This window comes from Lacerta agilis, chromosome 14 (genome assembly GCF_009819535.1).
Source record: "Lacerta agilis isolate rLacAgi1 chromosome 14, rLacAgi1.pri, whole genome shotgun sequence".
Lineage (NCBI taxonomy): Eukaryota > Metazoa > Chordata > Lepidosauria > Squamata > Lacertidae > Lacerta > Lacerta agilis.
The window spans coordinates 9,705,917-9,722,537 of NC_046325.1; the positions used below are offsets into that span (position 1 = coordinate 9,705,917).

A 16,621-nucleotide genomic window follows, 5' to 3' on the forward strand; every position below is an offset into this window, starting at 1 on the left:
ACCTCTTATACCACTTTTTAAAACCATGGCTCCCCTCACAAAAGAAACCTAGGAACTATAGTTGCTAGGGGTGCTGAGAGTTGGAGACACACAGAGAGAGCCCTGATTTCCGGGATGATCGCAAGGAAGAGGGATTGTTAAACTACCCTGGGAACTGTAGCTGTGTGCAGGGAGGAGGACCACACCATATATTTAAAGCACAAGGCTTCCACCAGTGAATCATTGGAACTGTAGTTTGCCCCGATGAGCTGCAATTCCCAGCACCCTCAGCAAACTACAGCTCCCAGGATTCTGGGGGGGGGGGAGCCATGACTTTTCAAATGCTATAACTAGCTTTGAATATATAGTATAGGTCAACTTGAAATGTACAGACAAGCCCCTTTTCCCTTCTGTGGGAATTATTAGGTGACCTCTCATTAACTTACTTCTCCCTTAATACTGATTTTACCCTGTGCCTGTAAAGAGAGATTTTTCTCATCATCCTCCCTGTTGTTTTGTTTTTAAAAAGGTGCAATGAAACAAAGAAACACCTTCCACTTAGATCCTCAACTGCATGCGGCCGGGAATTACAGATGAAAAAAACTCTGCAGTTGCTCAGAGGCATCCTTTCACAAAATGCAAGGACAGGAGCTTCGGTGTAACAAAGACACTCCTAGGCTCATAGGTGGGCGGAGGGGGGAAGACCTGGGGCAAAAACAGAACAGCAGCGGTAGTCCATATATTTGTAGGGGAAAAACCCAGAGGTGCCTTGATTTGAGCAAGGGACTAAAAAACATTTAAAGAATGATTGTGCTACTGCTAAAACAACGGTATCTCCAGCTGGCTGGGCCACGCTGAGAGAGGGAGGCACTGAAACACATCCTGAACGGGCGACGTTTTGTTAGAGACAGAGGCACAAACAGCCTGTCATCTTCGACCCACATATTATGGGGGGAGGGGGTGAAGGTTGGTGGAACGCCACAAGGCAGCAGTGGCTGCTCCAGCACTAGTAGTGACCCAAAGTTCAGCGCCAGGCAAGGGACTGTATCCATCGGCACCGGACGTAGAGTTGTTTGTTTCCCTCCATTTTCAAAGGCACAAGGAAGGCAGCAGCCGAGCCGGAGAGGAAGGACCGCCTGCGTCTGCCCCCCCACAAGTCTCTTCCTGCCAGTGTGTTGACCGCTGCGGCCCACTCACTGCCCCAGGACCAGGGGGGTGGAGCTGGTGTTAGGGGTCCACAAATGAGACCATGATGTAGCGGGTCCCACGGGTGGTGGGCAGTCCTTCGTGGTAGTGTGTGAGGCGTCCGGGGTGCAGCAAGGTCCATCCCTTGCGGGGGGATTCCACTTTGCAGTTGTAGCGGATAAACCGGCAGCCGCCTCCCTCAGGGGGATACAGAGAGAGAGAAGATGTACATCGCAAGCTGTGCTTGAGGCTCATTTGCACATGACACCGAAGAAGGGCGTAATGAATTGCCGCACGTGTGCAAGCGCTTGTGCAAAAGGGTGTGCCACAGCTGATTTGTACAGCTCAGCAGTTGTACGTACAGCCTATGCACTTGTTGAACTATGAACAGGCAGTGCTCACATTTTATAGTCAACGAAAAGTACAGTATTTGTTCCTGTGTAAGGTTAAGGTAAAGGACCCCTGGATGGTTAAGTCCAGTCAAAGGCGACTATGGGGTTGTGGCGCTCATCTCGCTTTCAGGCCGAGGCAGCCAGCGTTCGTCCGCAGACAGCTTTCCAGGTCATGTGGCCAGCATGACTAAACTGCTTCTGGTGCAACGGAACACCAGTGACAGAAACCAGAGCACACGGAAACGTCGTTTACCTTCCCATCGCAGCAATACCTACTACTTGCACTGGCGTGCTTTTGAACTGCTAGGTTGGGAAGAGCTGGGACAGAGAAACAGGAGCTCACCCCGTCATGGGGATTCAAACCACTGACCTTCTGATCAGCAAGCCCCAGAGACTCAGTCGTTCAGGACCACAGCGCCACCAGTACCTTTACCTATGTGTACACACACACACACACAACCCTGCTCCAATTCCCACCCACTAAGGGGCACTCACCTCGTAGTCGATCCCTTTGTGGTTCAGTGCAACGTTGATGGTGAAAGTGGAGGAATCGTGATGCGGCCGGAGAGAGGGCTGCTCATCCGGGCGGTAGCGGACCATGAAATTCATGATTGCTCGTGCCTACAGAATGGCAGTGAGTCAAGCATTGTGTTGCGGGAGAATGGCAAATTGCACCCCCCAAAAAATAATAATACTGGAAATAATTCAGGAAACGCCAGACTTTGCTGCCGTGCCCAGGCTTATAAATAGCCACCAGATGTGAGAAAAAATTGAAGCTTTCGTGAAACTGGAGATGGTCTGGTTATTCCTCCTCCCTCCTCTGCTTCCTTCCAAAGCTCGGAACAGTTTCCTATTCATCTCCCCACTTGGGCTCTTTGCAGCGACCCTTTTTCCAACCCCTCAGCTGTGATGCTTCATCAGGCAGGCTGGATGCTTCCCCCTCCGACAAACCCCAGGAGCCGGTACCTTGGTGTAGTAGCCAGGATAGAGCTTTTCCGTGACGGGAGCAATGTAGTCCTGCAGGAACTGCAGCCATTCCTTCTCAAAACCAATTTGGTTCATGTGGATATCAACGGTCGGGACGTTCTCGTAGCCACCAGCCAGCCGGGAATCCTGGAGGAGGCAAATGGTACTAAGAAACCAGTAGCATACTGGCAAATTTCCGCCACTGCCTTTTCTACGATTCTACGATAATCTTATAATTATACAATAATAACGGTTAAGGGTGCCCCAAGCCACATTTGCCTCCCCTTGCCCCAAATTTCAAGCTGAAACCTCTCATGGGAGTTGCACGGCCCCTTCTGCTAAATTTAGCAAGTAAGGGGGATACAGTAAAGGTATATGAAAGAATACATGGTGCTGAAAAAGTGGACAGGAAGATGTTTTTCTCCCTTTCTCTTAATACTAGAATTCAGGGATAAGGAACTTAAGGAAAGACCTGCTGGATCAAGCCAAGGACCAATTTAGGTCAGCATCCTGTTATCACAGTGGCCAGGCAGCGTGACAGAAACCAGAGCACACGGAAACGCCATTTACCTTCCCGCCACAGTGTTACCTATTTATCTACTTGCACTGGTGTGATTTCAAACCGCTAGGTTGGCAGGAGTTGGGACAGAGCAACGGGAGCTCACCCCGTCGTGGGGATTCAAACTGCCAACCTTCTGATCGGCAAGCTCCAGAGGCTCAGTGGTTGAGACCACAGCGCCACCAGCATCCCTACAACCTCTCAACACCAGCAGCTGGAAACCGCAGGATGCATGTGTTTGGCCTCTGTGAGAATAAGAAAAAGTGTCAAGGCTAGATGAGCCTCTGGCCTGATCCAGCAAAGCTCTTCTTTATGTTAGGCCCAAAGAAGAAGGGAGGGCTCCCACCTCATGCTTCCCTCCGGACCACTGGCCAAAGTTTTCTGCCTCTTCCACCAGCTCATCACACATCTGGTCGGTGAACACGGGGAACCAGTAAACGTCAGGGCAGGGCTGCAAAAGGGGAGAAGGTTTGGCGTCAGAGAGAAAGGAGAGTTTCCGAGACACGAGATGCGCGATGCAAAGGCATGGCAACCGAGAGATGCTTACCTGCTCGAAATAGTCCGCCTCCAGCACCTGAGTGTAATTCTCATGGATGTATTTCTCCTGCCAATCCTGAACCAAAGGAGGTGGGGGAAGGATAGAGACATTAAGGGATCCAGGGAATACACCTTTGATTTCCCCAAATGACAAGGAGCAAGTTTCTAGACCTCATGGCTGCAGAGAAATGCTAAAAAAATAATAATCCAGTGTATAGCAGCAGAGACACTGGGCTCTTAACTGGCACTCAGATCCGATAAGCACCGTGTAGCCGGTTTGGGGAGCTGCCATTTTACTTTCCCACTATACACCAGCACGACATCACTTCAGGGATACTAAAACAGCAGACCTCAGTTGGTAATTTTTTAGGTAAGCGTGCAGCTCCAGGGGGGTCTCCCAATGTGGGACAGTGGCCACAAGATGACACTTGGCCAGCCCCCCCCCCTCAAATTTGTGGGAAGATGGGTAGCGGAGGGGAGCCATCACACCCCAGTGCATCGCGGAGTTACGGAAGGCAGGAAACTGGACTGCTTCTCACCAGGGGATTCTCGGAGATCTGCCTGAGGTCAGGATACAGGTGAGATATGTTGTATCTGGCGGTGGAAAGGAGGCGCCCAAACTCATCCCGGTTACTGATGTGAAGGAAGATGCCCTGGGGTGGGGGGGGGGAAATAGATGGTTAAAATTTGGATAAGTAGAAAAAAGTTACCATGGCCACCCTCCACCCACAAATACATGCATCCTGGGAGGCCACAGAAGTGCTCCCCCGACCCCCCATATAATTTTATGGTTATATGTGTTCTGCAAGATCACAGAATTTTGCTATTGAGAACCTTAAGTGGTGGTTTTGGTTTTATGTTTTAAAAAGGAGGTTTCTAGCCTTTAAGATTGGTCAGATAGAACTGAAATCCAGGGCAGCAAACCAGCAGTGAAACTCCCCAAAGTGGGACAGAGCTTCTGTTAATCTTTTGACTTTCCCCAAAAGTGGTAGGTGTAGAATAAATTTTTGCAAACGTGTTGGGTTTGCACCATCTCCGGAAGAGACAGAACATAGCTTTCAAAAGCGCGGGAAGTCCGGGGAGATCTACATTCACGGGACGTCTCGGAAGTGAAACGTTCCTTACCTTCTCCCTCACAGTCTTACAAAAGGCCATGTCTGGGTCCGTGTCATCCTTGGTGAAGACGCTGCGCTGGGGCAGCTCCTGGCGTAGAGTTTCCCCTCGCAGCAAATAGACCTGAGAGATGTAGGGGACGTTCCACACTCCGCTGTAGAAAGAGAAGAGGGAGAGGAGAATTCGCAGTAAGAAGGTAAGCGGCCATCGTTTTCTATTCTGCCCTCTAGTCGTTGCATGCAGCAGTTTCCCTTCCACCAGTGTTTCCCTTCTTTCAAAAACTATTTGTTTCACTGGCAGATCTATGTAACTTACAGGTACATAAGTTAAACAACTATGGGGGGGGGGAAATCCTCTTCCCTCCTGGTCCCTTCTTTCCTTTTGTGTCATGTCACTGTAAGCCTGTGGGCAGGAACTGCCTTGTTTTAATGAACTGCAAGTAAACAGCTCAGGGAACTTCTTTGCTGAAGAGCTGGGCACAAGAAGAGCCTGCAGGATCAGGCCAATAGCCGATCTAGTCCGGCATCCTGTTCTCTCAGTGGCCAAACACATGCCTGGGGGAAAACAGCAAGTGCTACTTCGAGCACAGCAGCCCTCTCCTCTCCTGTGGTTTCCAGCAACTGATATTCAGAAGCATTGCTGCCTCCCATTGTGGAGGCAGAGCAGAGCATAACTTCAATAGCCCTCTCCTCCAAGAATTTGTCTAATGCACTTTAAAAGTCATCTAGGTTGATGAGTGTCGCTGCCCTCCTGTGGCAGCGAGTTCCATAGATCAACTCCGCACTGCGTGAAGAAGGACTTGCTTTTATCTCTCCTAAATCTTCCAGCATTCAGCTTCATTGGATGCCCAAAATTCTAGCGTTTTGAAAGATGGGATAAAAGCTTTTCTCTAGCCAGGTTCTCCAAGCCATGCACAATTTTTTTATTAGCAGTCTAAACCTGTTGTCTTCTGGCCCATCCACATGTTGTCTTCTGGCCCACTTCATAACTTTTTTTGGGTACCACCTATCTGTATGTTGGCTGTGCCACTGTTGTGACCCACCTTATCTCAGGCTGTGACCCAGCAAGGGGTCCCAACTCCTTAGCTGAAGACCAAAGCTTTAAAATATACGAATGAAATTTTCGGGAGGAAAACCTCCTGTATTATTACATTGTGAACCACTCCAAGATCTTCAGGTGAAGAGCAGCGCATAAATTTAATAAATAAATACTAATAGTAATTCTTCTTCTTCCCACCCGGCTCTGACCATGACTCACATCCTCTTGCCCTGGACCAATTCCACGTAGTCCTCTGAGCGCGCGTAATATTCATCGGGGCTCAGGGCGCCCCAGAAGTTGGACCAAAGCTTGCCGTGGCGGGACATCATCGGAGCGATCACCTTCCTGGATCGCGGAGGGAGAAAGAAGCAAAAGAGAAGTCGCTTATGGGGAGATGGGGGCAGGAGAAATGCTATACAAATGGTTTTTATAAAAGGCTCCGGGGAGGAAAAAGGAAGCTTACTTGTTCTCCTGGATCAATATCTGCAAGATTTCGGGGTTTGTCACAACCACGTCGGCATCCAGGCTAAAGTAGTAGTCACAGGTGGGGTCCTGGCGGCAGAGATCCCTGTTGCAAAAAGAGGGAAAATTTTCAGAACGGGTTGAGAACATTTCTCTTCTTATGGGAGAAAATTCCACAGTTTAACTACGGGCTTTTACTGCCTTCTTCCGCTTTTACTTACATGGCCATGTCTCTCGCCTCCCCTTGGCTCAGTTCCTCCTCTGGCCCGACAAGCTTGATGCTCTCAAAGGCCCCACGGAGCTGCTCCCACTCGGCTTCGATGTGCGGCTCATGATACACCTCCTGCAAAACGTTGGGACATGTTAAATGAGCCTCCCTAGCAGGGAAGCAGAGTCTCCCTGGCGTTGCCACATTCCAACATGGCGGACAGTTCCTGTGCCTTCACATACAGGCCCGAACAGCAGATCAAAATGCCGCAGATGCAGCAGAACCTCAGAATGCCTGGGTTCAATTTCCCAACACACACACCCAAACACACGGGTCATATCCGTGCCATATAATTAAACCTGTATTCTACTACTTTAAGACAGTCCTAGCTTCTCACAAATGCTGGAAAAGTGTGGTTTGTTAAGGGAGCCAAGAGCTGTGAGGTGACCCCTCGTTGCCTCTCTCAGAACTACAATTCCCCGAGTTCCCCAGGAAGAAGGATTGTCAAACCAGTCTAGGAAATAGATTCAGGTAGGTAGCCATGTTGGTCTGACGCAGTCAAAATATATAATAATAATAATAATAAATTGTCCAGTAGCACCTTAGAGACCAACTAAGTTTGTTCTTGGTATAAGCTTTCGTGTGCATGCACACAAAAACTTATACCAAGAGCAAACCTAGTTGGCCTCTAAGGTGCTACTGGACATTTTATTTTTATATATATATTCAGTCTGGGAAATGTAACTCTGCAAAGGAAATAGGGGTCTCCTAGCAATTCTCAGTGTTCATAGAAAACTACAGTTCCCAGGATGCTTTGAGAGAAGCCGTAACTGTTAAGGTTGGTATCATAGTGCTTTAAATGTCTAGTTCAGTGTTTTTCAACCTTTTTTGGGCAAAGGCACACTTGTTTCATGAAAAAAATCATGAGGCACACCACCATTAGAAAATGTTAAAAAATTTAACTCTGTGCCTATATTGACTATATATAAAGTAATTCTCTTGAATTTTTCAATTTTTCCCACGGCACACTAGGCAACATCTTGCGGCACATTAGTGTGCCACGCAACAGTGGTTGAAAAACACTGGTCTAGTTCACAGACAGCCACCTGTCACCTAGCTTATTAATTTGCCTGAAGGCATTGCTACATATCAGTATTTTAACTCTTCAAATGTCTTAAGATATTGGTGTTAATTTTCCTTAGTGATAATTTCATTGCTTTATCGTTTTGTAAACTACTTTGAGCTGTTCTTTTTTTTTTTACAGTCAAGCAGCATATAAATTTTACGAAGCAAATAAAATAAATAATTAGGGCATCACATGCAAATCAGCATATGCAAATTTGTGCCATGAGTCCCGAGCCCCAAGTCCTTTAAGAAGCTAGGACAGCTCTTTCCCCCCCCCCCCCTGCATGCTGTTTATCTGATGGTCTACTTCAGGGGTCCCCAAACTAAGGCCCGGGGGCCGGATGTGGCCCAATCGCCTTCTAAATCTGGCCCACGGACGGTCCAGGAATCAGCGTGTTTTTACATGAGTAGAATGTGTCTTTTTATTTAAAATGCATCTCTGGGTTATTTGTGGGATATAGGAATTCGTTCACCCCCCCCCCAAAAAAATAGTCTGGCCCCCCACAAGGTCTGAGGGACAGTGGACCGGCCCCCTGCTGAAAAAGTTTGCTGACCCCTGGTCTAGTTAGACCAGAGCTTTAAATGTAAAATGAGGATCAGGCTACAGTTAGGGACAGTGCAAAATACCTATCCTTTCGGGGGGGGGGTGCTCATGAGTATAACTCACGTGATTGTGGATGAAGAGCTGGAGATGAGAGTACGGATAATTCAAGGTCAAGAGACGCTGAAGAAACTGAGGCAGAAAGGGTGTGGGCTGCTCGATGAACACACCCAGAAGCACACGTGGATACGACTCTTCCTGCAAAAAGGAGATGGCACAGGAAAGGTGAGCTCAGATATGAACCTCCAGAAGCCCTCTCTCGAACACTACTCTCGCAGGGACCAGCAAGGTGGAAGAAGCAATGGAGGGAGGGGGCTTGGCTTTGCTTCCTGCTCCCAGGTAGCCCTACCGCCCCCAGATATAGAAGAGGGCATTATCCCGTCGACAGCAGTTCCGTTCGCTTCCATATGAGGAGCAAGAGGGAAGCCATTTTGTCCTTCGCCTCAGGCGGTCAAAATATGTCTTGGGCTGGCCTTGCCGCTCCTTCAACACCTTCCCCAGCCTCACACCTGCATCCCAATTCATCCTCCGACTCACCGGCAGGCCTGACAGATCCAAGAGGCCTTCGTCACAAACTTCGCAGCCCCCCTCGTAGGTCCAGGTGTTGGGGATGTAGTTCCCCAGATAGTTCAGCTGCAGCTGCAGGGATGGAAGGAGAGGGCAAGAACACCAGTCAGCAAGATGGGGCGGGGGGGGGGAGAGGACAGTTGGCCCAAAGACCCTCCAACCTGAATTCTTCTTTGTGGGTTTTGCCACCATGAGGACAGTAAGCTTGGGAGCCTGCTTGCCTTCCCAGATATCAAGACAATGGTTTCAAGACCGGAGGCAAATTGAAACACAACATCCATATTGTTTATTTGTGCTTTTATCCCGCTTTTCTTCAGTCTGTTGGCCTAAGTGGGGTCTCCCATGCAGGCACGGACCAGGCACGGACCTGCTTAGCTTCAGCAAGCTGGCCGCAGACTCCCAACCCCTAGGAATAAGGTCTTCTTCGACCAAGGGGCATGACCAGGAGAGGAGCTGTTCAAATACCTTGGTGGGCCCGTTGCCATGGATGACGACAGGAAAGGTGTCGTAAGCGACGTTCCGGGCGCGCACTCGGGTCCGTTCGAATTTCAGAACTACCTCGTCTGTTAAGCAAGGAGGATGGAATAAAGAGTATGGGACAAACCGAATCTCTGCTTACCAAACCAAACCCCATGTTTCCCCTTTCAGAAATGTCCACCACGCGGTGGGAATTATTGCGATCTGCAGCTTGCCTCGTGACTATGAAGTTTCAAACATGCAGATCAGGGGGAGCTAGGCAACACTCACACCATACATTTAAAGCATCACGATACCACTTTAAAGTCATAAAGGTAAAGGTAAAGGGACCCCTGACCATTAGGTCCAGTCGCGGATGACTCAGGTAGCAGCGCTCATCTCGCTTTATTGGCCGAAGGAGCCGCCGTACAGCTTCCGGTTCATGTGGCCAGCATGACAAAGCCACTTCTGGCGAACCAGAGCAGCGCACGGAAACACTGTTTACCTTCCCGCTGGAGCAGTACCTGTTTATCTACTTGCACTTTGACATGCTTTTGAACTGCTAGGTGAGCAGGAGCTGGGACCGAGCAAAAGGAGCTCACCCCATTGCGGGGATTCGAACCGCCGACCTTCTGATCGGCAAGCCCTAGGCTCTGTGGTTTAACCCACAGCGCCATAGCTTCCCCCCCCAAAAAGCATTCTGGGAAATGCAGTTTTTTAAGGATGCTGAACAGACCCCTATTCCCCTCACAGAGTTACAATCAAGCCCTCTTCCCAGGGAATTCTGGGAATTGTAGCTCTGGAATAGGGGCCTCCGAGCAGCACCCTTAGCAAACTACAGCTCCCAGAATCCTTGGGGGGAAGGCGCGACTGCTTAAGGTTGTATCACGGTGCTTTCAATGTATGGTTCTGGCTGCCCTACTGATGTGTTCACTCACAGACAACCGGAACGCTGCTACAGAAAACACCAACCACTCACCGATGGCGCCATTCAGGTTCTGGAAGATTTTTGACTTATGATCCAGCGTGATCTTATGTTTCTCCTAGGGAGACAAGAAGGAGGAGGTAAGAACAGAAGCCTCCCCTTACATAATCATAATCTTCCATCAAAATGCCACAATTAAAAAGCACCCACAGAGTGCCACTATAAACACAAATCCAGCAAGGATTTATATGCCATATCTATTTATAAATTCAGTGTGGTTGCAGCATCAGACTAGGACCTGGGAGACCAGGGTTCAATCCCCAGTCAGCTATGAAGCTCGCCGAGTGACCTTGGGCCAGTCACTCACTCTCTCATCCCACCCTCCCTCACAGGGTTGTTGTGGAGATTAAACGAGGAGGGGGTAGAACTAAAAATACCACCTTGACCTCCTTGAGGGGAAAGGTGGCATATAGGTGCAACAAATAAACAAATAATAAATGTCCATTGCTTTCCACTGCTACTGTGTCCTTTCTTTTAGCAGATCAAGATGATCAGGTGATAGCAAAAACTGCAAGGTTTTTAGCGGGGCCAATTAGAATAAGATCTATTACGGTCGTACCTCGGCTTTCGAACAGCCTAGTTCTCGAACGTTTTGGCTCCCGAACGATCAAAACCCGGAAGTGGCTGTTCCGGTTTCCGAACTTTCTTTCGGAAGCTGAACATCCAACGGGGCTTCCGATTGGCTGCAGGAGTTTCCTGCAGCCAACCAGAAGTCGTGGTTTGGTTTTCGAACGCTTCGGAAGTCAAACGGACTTCCGGAACGGATTCTGTTCGACTTCCGAGGTACAACTGTATTTGATTATTGATGCAACCCCCCCCCCCAAAACGTTATTTCCTATAGTTACGTTTTTACCTATATCTTCAGTACATTTTATTTTATTTTATTGCTAATGGCTAGTGGCTGATGCAAATAAAGATTCTTCTGATTCTTGCGTCTGCTCAGAGCATGACGGACATTGGATAGAAAGCTTCATTTCCCTATTCAAAATGGGTATCCTGCCTTTCTGTGAAGTGGTGAACAAAGTCCCCCCCCCCCCCACACCAAGACTTTAGCTCCTAGCTTTTGAGCCAGAGAAATGAATGTGCAGAGTCTTCGTGTTTTTCTGAGAATCCAGTCCTGCTGCTTTTGCAAGGGCATCAGATTTCAGTCTCCCGGCTGCTGTTGAAAGCAGCTTAAGATGGTCAAGCCAGAGGCCTCCATGTGCCCCTTTCACAGGCAGCAGGAGAGTCTCTTAAAGCGCTCCAGATTTTGTCGGGACTCCAACTCCCATCAGCCACAGCCAGCAGTCGGGAATGATGGGAGTCCAGCAGTGCTCCGAGGGCCACAGGGTTCCCCGTCTTTGTTTCTCAAGGGAAGCAAAGACTCACCCACCTACCCCCAACAGACTCACCCGCAGGGCAGGATCCAAGTAGATGCGTGTGTAGAAGAGCTGGTCGTCGTCGTCATCTTTGTACTTCCAGAGCTGGACAATGCGGTTGATGGTGGGGGCATAGCCAACAAACCCTAAGACAGAGGGACAAACATTTTGGGGCTTTTGAGGGGGCACGTGCTGTTTCAAGCCTACCCTTGTAGCCAGTGTGGTGTAGTGGTTAAGAGCGGTAGACTCATAATCTGGGGAACCAGGTTCGTGTCTCTGCTCCTCCACATGCAGCTGCTGGGTGACCTTGGGCTAGTCACACTTCTCTGAAGTCTCTCAGCCCCACTCACCTCACAGAGTGTTTGTTGTGGGGGAGGAAGGGAAAGGAGAATGTTAGCCGCTTTGAGACTCCTTCGGGTAGTGAAAAGCGGGATATCAAATCCAAACTCTTCTTCTTCTTCTTAAGGCAGGAGTAGGGAACCTTTTCATCCCGAGGGCCACATTCCCTTCTGGGGGCCATGTGCCAGCGGTCAGAAGCAAAAATGGCTGGGCTGATCTATGTTACCTTTTTAGAACAGGCTAGTTTCTTTATACGCACACACCTCTCCACAAGCAAGAGACATTCTCAGAGCTCAAAACACATTCCAGCCAGGCAAAAATTCTCAAGGCGTGCCTGAGGGGGCAGTAAGAACTCCAAGAGCCAGGTAGAAAGGCCAGGAGGGTTGCATTTGGTCTCCAGGCCTGAGCTTCCCAGCCCGCCTTAAGGACTAGAAACTTTTTTTTTTAAGTAAAAGAGGAATTCTCAGAATGCCAATCTCCGCATTTGGATACCAAGCCTGCTGCAGTCGTGCTGCTGGATTATGACTCACAGGGCACTTTCAAAGCACACCTGAGCTACAATCCTGGCACACTTCCAGAAGGGCAGTAGCAGCAGAATCCTAGCTGGAGTCGACAGGACAGCTACAGAAGCTCCCATCAGAAGGTGCTCAGAAGCCAGTCATCAATCAAGCCCTGTTACGCTCACATTTGCTGTGCAAGCTTGTAATCCAGCATCTAGTATAAACTATTAAACAGCTTTTACGCTCAGTTCCCTCTGCTCCAAGCTTCTAGTCCATATGGCTGCAGATAGAAACTTGCTAGCGTGTGGGCAGCAAACAGCTAGAACCTCGAGCAGAAGGAAAGCGATAACAGTACTTTTCGGGACAAAAGAGTAGGTGTTTACAGCCCCAGTGAGCATCTCATTCCTTCTTCCAATATAATGCTTTCCTTCTAAATATGATGCTTTCCTCCTTAAGTTTCACCTACCCACCCAAACCCACACAGCTTGCTAAAGAAACACTGCATTATTTGGAAACCTGGCACTCGGCACCGGAATATTAATTGTGCAAAACCCATGTGCATCTTTGCGTAATTGATTCCAGCGGCAGATTCCAGTGGGCCTTCCTAGCATAGAATTCAAGTTACTTTGCTAAATGGGGAGTTGGAGGGGGCAGGGAAGGGAAGCTGGCCTTTTACCTCCAGAGTTCAGAAAGCGTTTCCCCACGCCCACCGGCGGGTACTTCTCGGCCAGCGACCACTCTGGCCAGCAGAAGCTTTCCGCCGAGAAGACCACGTTGCTCTTGAACTGCAGGAACTTCCAGAGGAGTTCGATGGGGCTCCCGGCCAGGATCACATCGTAGCTGGGAAGCAGACAAGAGGGCAGATTGAGAGCTTTTAGCGAGGGGCCTCAGGTGAGCAAGGCAACGCTTTATCGTGTGGCCTTCTCCAGGAAAAGAGCATGCCTATTTGTAATTACTAACAGTACTCATTCAACGCTTTATAGAATCCTAGAACTGTAGAGCTGGAAGGGACCCCGGGGGGTCATCTAGTCCAACCCCCCAGCAATGCAGGAATCAAAGTCTAAAGAAGCCCTGACAGATGGCCATGCAACCTCTGCTTACAAACCTCCAATAAATGAGTCCGTCAACTTCCAAGAGAGTCTGTTCCACAGTCGGGCAGCTCTTACCATCATAAAGTTTTTCATGGCGTTTAGTCAGAATCTCCTTTATTGCAATGGGATCCGTTAGTTTGGGTCGTTCCCCTCTGGAGCAGCAGAATACAAGCTTGCTGCATCTTCCATGGGACAGCCCTTTAGTTATTTGAAAATGGCTATCATATCACCTCTTAGTCTCCTCTTTTCCAGGCTAAACTTACCCAGCTCCTTCAACCATTGGCCATCAGCCTTTTTGGTTTCCAGACCCTTTATCTTCTTGGTTGCCCATCAATTTCAATAACCATGTGCTTTCTGCAAGGAACTCCAGATGGAGGCTGGGATGGAATTCTATCAGCACAACCACCCTGTGAGGTAGGCTAGGCTGGAAGTAACCGGCCTGCCCATAGCTACCAAACCAGCTTCTATTACCAAGTGTGGGGGATTTGAACACAGGTCTTCCCATGTCACCTATTAAAGTGTGATAAATCACAAATATCTGGGTGGGAATTAAATGGTCAGCTGCCACTCTTCCCCAGAGAACGGATACCCCCACCCCAAGCTTCAGTTTCCTCCCGTTTCCATGCCCACCCCTCACTTTCCTCGCTCCAAAAGGAAAAAAACCCTGACCTCCCCATCACTCCTTTATCGGGTAAAGCACAACACCAACTATTTCCTCGTGGCCTGCACAGCAACTATATTATATCCTCATCTCACCTGTCCTGAGTTTTGGGGCCCACGCAGGCAGAAAAGAAAGAAAAGAAGTGAAATGAAATGAACAGATCAAACTTCTACGTGTTAAGTCTCACAACAGCCCTGCGAGGTAGGCCTCCCTCACAGTCAAGTCGTTGCGACTGGCATAGAGAGAATCTTTGAGCTCACCTGTCTACAAACATGACGATTAGGTCCTCCTCATTGGCATGTTTTTTCATTTCCGCCTTCAGCCAGCGGACCTTCTGCCCTCCGCCGACCGTCCGAGCAACGTCCCCACCTTTCCAGTCTTCTCCTAGGCCGAGAGTCTGGGGGGGGACGACGGCACAAAAGCAGGAGGGGTAGAAATTCGTTATTTTCTTCTAAAGCAAAACTGTCCTTCGACTGATAAATGCCTCTTCCACCTTGCCTGGGTGGAACAGGGCCGGCCCACTCAGGAGGCAAAGTGAGGCGACCGCCTCAGGCGGCAGGATCCACAAGGGCAACAGATCCATCTTCCAAGGAATGGGCTGCCTGCTGCTGCGGTAGCAACGACAGCGACGGGACACTTCTTAGAGGCTGGATCTGTTGCCTCCATGGCAGTCCCACCAATGCCACCTCTACAGCGGCCTCTTGGCGAAGAGGAAACGCTGTTGGCCACCCACCCCCGGCAAGGAAATGGCACCCGTTTCAGACCGGTGGCGCCATTTTGTGGTTCTCCTCAGGTGCCAAAACGTCTTGGGCCTGCCCTGGGATGGAATATAGCCTATTGTGCAAAGGCAAGAGTCTCCTCTGCTGCTCTGCCCCCCTTTGCCTCTTTTCCCCTCCCACATCAATCCACACGTGGCCCCTGGAAGGTTTCCTGTAAGGGAATGTGGCCCTCAGGCTCAGAAAGGTTTCCCCCGGCTGCCTCCATACAGTCATGTCCCATGAGGTACCAGAGAACAAGACTGCTGAGGTAATCTGGGGACAGTTAAATTAGAGCTGCAATTTGGCTCTACATTCTACCTCCCCCCGCTCCCTCAAATGTTTTTATTATTATTTTAATGGAAAGGAAATATCTGCTATTTGCAGAGTTTCTTGCACCTTGACAGTGTAGTTGAAGTACTTGGCCGTCCGCAGGAAGCGCTGGTAACCCTCTGTCTCATCTGTGGCAGCCGTCAGTACCAGGAGTTTGCCTGAAAATAGGAACACACATTCCCCAAATAGCGTCAGGGATGGAAACCAGAGGATTTACATATATAAACTGCACCTCGGCTATCAAAGCCAGGATCTATCTCAGGGCCTCTGTGATCCAGGTTCCTAAAAGGAGCTAGGTAGGGATTAAAAATGTTCTCCCCCCCCCCTACAGCCAGTTCCTCAAAAGCAGAAGATGGCATCATAAGTGCATATTTCCCCTGAAGATTTTTGGAAGCATTCACAGCTTGAACAAGTCCAGCAATCGCAGAGAATTTAGCAAGAGTTCTTTGCGGAGAGGCGAAGCATTTGGACACACGAACTTGGAAATTTAATATTTTTAGCCCATCCTTCTCCCGAGGATTTCAGGATTGAAACCAGGCTTTTGGCTGACTGACATCCGATGCCCTTTTAAATGTGTTGTGGAAGGAGTGGCTGGGAATTTATTGGTTTGTTTCTGTTTTTTTATTATTTCTTATTATGTCTTCTGTGAATTTTACATCGTATTCTTACGTTGCGAACCGACCCGAGTTCTACGGCTATAGAGCGGTATGCAAATGATAATATTAAAGGGCCATTCCATTGTCACGGGTGGGACACTTTGACCATGTTTTTTGGTATTCACACATGTGTAACAATGTAAATAAACATAAAAATTAACAAACAAAATTTAAACTATGTTCTTAATAAGATACTGAACATTTTACTAATTTTTTATTATTTTTATGGATATTTTTGACAATTTTATTAAATGTTAAAAGTGTTGTCACGGGTGGGACAAAAAAGGACATGGAGCTTGAGATAAGTTTGATTTATGGAAAAACTCTGAGTTGGGAGGTGAATCAATGATAAACTCAGCATATCTGTTGAAATCAATGTTTATTGGTTACAACTACGCAATCAGGAATTATGTTTAAGAAATTTAACGATACAAAATTAAGGAAAAAATGCTGTCACGGGTGGGACAATCATCAGAAAACTTTTAACTTGAACACTTCTGTGAAGACTACGTGGTGTGAAAAGAAGGTCCATAAAATAAACTTCTTTTGTCTTTAGCTTTTAAAAAAATGGTTAGACTGCACATTTGGAATCTTCCTCACCAAAGTCCAGTGCTCATCTAGCATTCTTATCAGGCTCATTTTTCATGGAATGGCCCTAAAAGCTCTTTTTATGTCTGGTCTACTTAGGGTTAAGCCAGCACAGAAAGAGCTTTTAAGCTCTCCGCCTTCCTTGGGTTTGGGTATGCGGGATTCCC

General features: G+C 48.5%; 1 protein-coding gene across 1 annotated transcript in view; it reads right to left on the minus strand.

The window, feature by feature from the left end:
- Positions 1 to 752: 752 nt before the first annotated feature.
- PLOD3 (procollagen-lysine,2-oxoglutarate 5-dioxygenase 3) overlaps positions 753 to 16,621 on the minus strand; it is a 28,331-nt gene continuing 12,462 nt past the window's right edge. Inside the window, exons 2-19 of the mRNA XM_033169607.1 lie at positions 15,277 to 15,368; positions 14,383 to 14,519; positions 13,047 to 13,210; positions 11,565 to 11,677; positions 10,168 to 10,231; positions 9,198 to 9,295; positions 8,703 to 8,804; positions 8,232 to 8,363; positions 6,453 to 6,574; positions 6,233 to 6,337; positions 5,989 to 6,114; positions 4,744 to 4,885; positions 4,158 to 4,271; positions 3,629 to 3,694; positions 3,428 to 3,532; positions 2,523 to 2,669; positions 2,052 to 2,177; positions 753 to 1,362 (exon numbers count right to left, since the gene is read on the minus strand). Coding sequence (XP_033025498.1) covers positions 1,207 to 1,362; positions 2,052 to 2,177; positions 2,523 to 2,669; positions 3,428 to 3,532; positions 3,629 to 3,694; positions 4,158 to 4,271; positions 4,744 to 4,885; positions 5,989 to 6,114; positions 6,233 to 6,337; positions 6,453 to 6,574; positions 8,232 to 8,363; positions 8,703 to 8,804; positions 9,198 to 9,295; positions 10,168 to 10,231; positions 11,565 to 11,677; positions 13,047 to 13,210; positions 14,383 to 14,519; positions 15,277 to 15,368 — 2,111 coding nt within the window. The 3' untranslated portion in view covers positions 753 to 1,206. The remainder of the gene's footprint in view (positions 1,363 to 2,051; positions 2,178 to 2,522; positions 2,670 to 3,427; positions 3,533 to 3,628; positions 3,695 to 4,157; positions 4,272 to 4,743; positions 4,886 to 5,988; positions 6,115 to 6,232; positions 6,338 to 6,452; positions 6,575 to 8,231; positions 8,364 to 8,702; positions 8,805 to 9,197; positions 9,296 to 10,167; positions 10,232 to 11,564; positions 11,678 to 13,046; positions 13,211 to 14,382; positions 14,520 to 15,276; positions 15,369 to 16,621) is intronic.